This window comes from Nestor notabilis, unplaced genomic scaffold (assembly GCF_000696875.1).
Source record: "Nestor notabilis isolate BGI_N333 unplaced genomic scaffold, ASM69687v1 scaffold24404, whole genome shotgun sequence".
Lineage (NCBI taxonomy): Eukaryota > Metazoa > Chordata > Aves > Psittaciformes > Psittacidae > Nestor > Nestor notabilis.
In genome coordinates this window covers 21,115-24,037 of record NW_009927232.1, presented here as the reverse complement: position 1 = coordinate 24,037, position 2,923 = coordinate 21,115, and the positions used below count along the sequence as shown (strand labels likewise).

The 2,923-nt window shown below is 32.1% G+C and overlaps 1 protein-coding gene across 1 annotated transcript; it reads right to left on the bottom strand.

Moving 5' to 3' along the window:
• Window positions 1-1,829: 1,829 nt before the first annotated feature.
• LOC104405309 (fibroblast growth factor 7-like) lies at window positions 1,830-2,519 on the bottom strand (the record flags this gene model as incomplete). The annotated part of the gene is made up of 2 exons (XM_010013981.1): window positions 1,830-2,024; window positions 2,416-2,519. Coding segments are annotated over 2 exons (299 nt in total), but the record flags the coding sequence as incomplete, so codon positions are not given.
• Between the last annotated feature and the right edge of the window lie 404 nt (window positions 2,520-2,923).

Genomic DNA, 2,923 nt, shown 5'->3' with positions numbered 1-2,923 from the left:
AGTGAATATTTACTGAAATAGCTGTATTGACAAATTTTTTCTGCATAGACCCATTTATATCTTCACTTTGATGTTTGATATTAGCAAGTAAAAAATTATAAATTATTTCCAAATTATAGTACTTGTTAAGTAAGTACATTTTTTTAATAATTATTGATAAAGAGAACTTCTGCCATTTTCGGTGAGTGCTGTTACAAAGAAAGGTTCTGATGTAGTTAAAAATGGTTGACTCTAGACACTTCTAATGAAAAGTAAAGCATTTAGGACCATTAGTAATTAGCTTGATTCCATTTCAGTCATCTAGCAGCTGTTTTAGTTAATTTTTTGTGATCTTTATCTAAGTGCATAGCTGCCATAATACCTAGAAAACTTGTAGGCAAACTGAGCAGAATGAAATGATATAATGCATTAGTTGTGTAGGGCTTAGCTGAGCACTTCAGTAGCTAGAAAATGAAGACGTCTTTTCTTCATCAGGTCATACTGATTTTAGCTGAAGTTTCAGACTAGTCCTGTAGGCTATTACATATTTCTGTACCTGTGAGTATAGGTTCTACCGTCTGAGGATTAGTTCCAGTACCTGCTGGAACTGTGTCTAAACCATGACTAGCTGTAACCTTCTTTTACCTGCTGTAACTCTGAGCCTGCTGGTAATTCTATTAGCAAGAGTATGCAGAAAAGAGTTTTTACATTTTTGCATTGTTTCTTTTCAGATGTCTGTTGTGTGATTTGCTGCAGGCTGTCATTTTTGTCTGCCATCCAATGTATGTTGGCAAGAGGGTTGTGTACTAGTCTGTGTGTCTGGTCACAGAAACAAATTCATGCATTTCAGCCAGACCATTTTGTTATTCCTTTAGAATTAAAAGCATATGAAACAGATGCATCTTAATAAGTACTTTTTTTTTTTATAAATAACATTTAAATAACTTAGAACAATAAAGTTCAAATACAACTTAAAATAAAGTTTAATGCTGTAACAACAGAAAAAGCATGTATAAGGATGGAAAAACAATACTGAAAGCTGTATGCCCTAACAGGAATTATACAAAAGATAGGATATGTTACATAAAAAACCTTAATATGTCTGAATTTTTGCTTCATCGTTATATAAAATGTTAATTTGTGAAAAGTGAGATGAAGTACATTATTTAATCCTATTCTTATTTTACATACACTATTTGAAACATCTTTTAGAGCAGCATTAGGTATTTGTTTCATTAATAGATAGGAACATTTTGTGTTAGAGTAAACTTAATTTTTCGAAACTAACTCTTTTATCTGAATACAACAATAAACATTTACAAGATTATATTTTTTTTCTGGTCATATAGTTTATGTATAGGATATCAGTTTCTTGGGGGAAGTATTTAAAATACTGCTCAGCCTCCACATTTACTATTGACTTGATAATCTGACAACTCATTCCAGCAGCCTTAAAGTCTGACATATTTTACACAACATTATCATCCGCTTATTATTATTATAGCAGCCATATTTAAGAAGCAGATAGGGTTCTTTAAATAAAATATTATCAGATAATCAAGTAATGACTTATTCTTCAGGGTAAATTAATTTAAGAAACTACCCAGTTACAATGACTAAGATAATGATTGTACAACTCTTTAGAATTTTTTACAACTTTTAGTTAGTAAATCTGGTTTTGTGTATATTTTCAAATCTTTTTCATGTAGTCTCTTAAAAATAAAGATAAATGCGCAAGTCCAGCTTGTTCAGTTTCTCAGTAGTATTCCAGCCTCTCTTGGTATCTTGTCAAATAGTCTTCTTAAAAATAATCTTCCTGCTGGAACTAGTTTTTTATAGATCATTTGTGATTAGGATATTGCCAGAGGAAGAAAGTGGGATGCTCTGTGTTCTTTCTTTGTTTTTTTACCTTTCATGGGGACTCCTTTGTGGTTTAATGTAACAAACATCTCCTTTCCTTTGTGTGTCCATTTTGCAGAAGCATATGTGTTATAATGGTTTTCTTCAATCAGTTCTATGAAGTTGCAGTCCTCATTGCATACTTTCTGTTAACAGGAAATAATAAAATAGAGTAAAATAAGTACAAGTGTCTTTTGAATATAGATTAGGGAAGATGGAAGAAGAATATGGATTATAAACCCCACGTATTATTAATATAATAAATAAATCGAACTTCTGAAATCTAAGTATTGAGTATTTTAGCTTTGTCTATTCCCACATAATATTCCACGTTATTAAAGAGTACCTAAGCTCTAATCACTGAATTTATTACATGGACATAGAAGTCTAGTATGAGATGTGTGAGATAAATACAGGTTACATTTTAATATGTGAGGAGTATGTTTTATACAAACTATACAGATGCTACTTCTAGAGATACATATCTTTAGGATTGTACGTGATGATTGTACACACGAGAGAAGTTTGCATCCATACCTTTCCATAGAGTCTTCCTGACTTGTTCATTGCCAGAAAGTATTCACTTTCCACTCCTTTGATTGCCACTATTCCAACTGCCACTGTTCGGATTTCTAGGATACCTGCAAAGGCACACAGTAAGGGCTGTAAGATGGTTGTTTGTTCTCCAGTCAACTTAGAAGGTTTAGTTGAACTTGCATTCTTTAATACTTCTCTGTTTATTGAAAATCTGCAGAAAAATGATATATTTATTCATGTGAAGAAGGGGATAGACTTTAAAAATCGTCTGCATGTGATCATGTCTGCACAAAGCCACTTGAAAATTGTATGGTGATAATTTTCAAGTGTATGCTGAAGTTGTGATGTTAGTAGAAGTAGTATTTCTGCTTTCAAAGAATCAGCATGTATTAGAATTTATCAGGCTCGGGGTTTCATTTGGAAGAATTATATACATAGCCATCAAGGTTCACAAAATTTGTGTAAAGCCTTCATTTTGAAGACTTGTGGAGCAGTATCATCTCCTTGA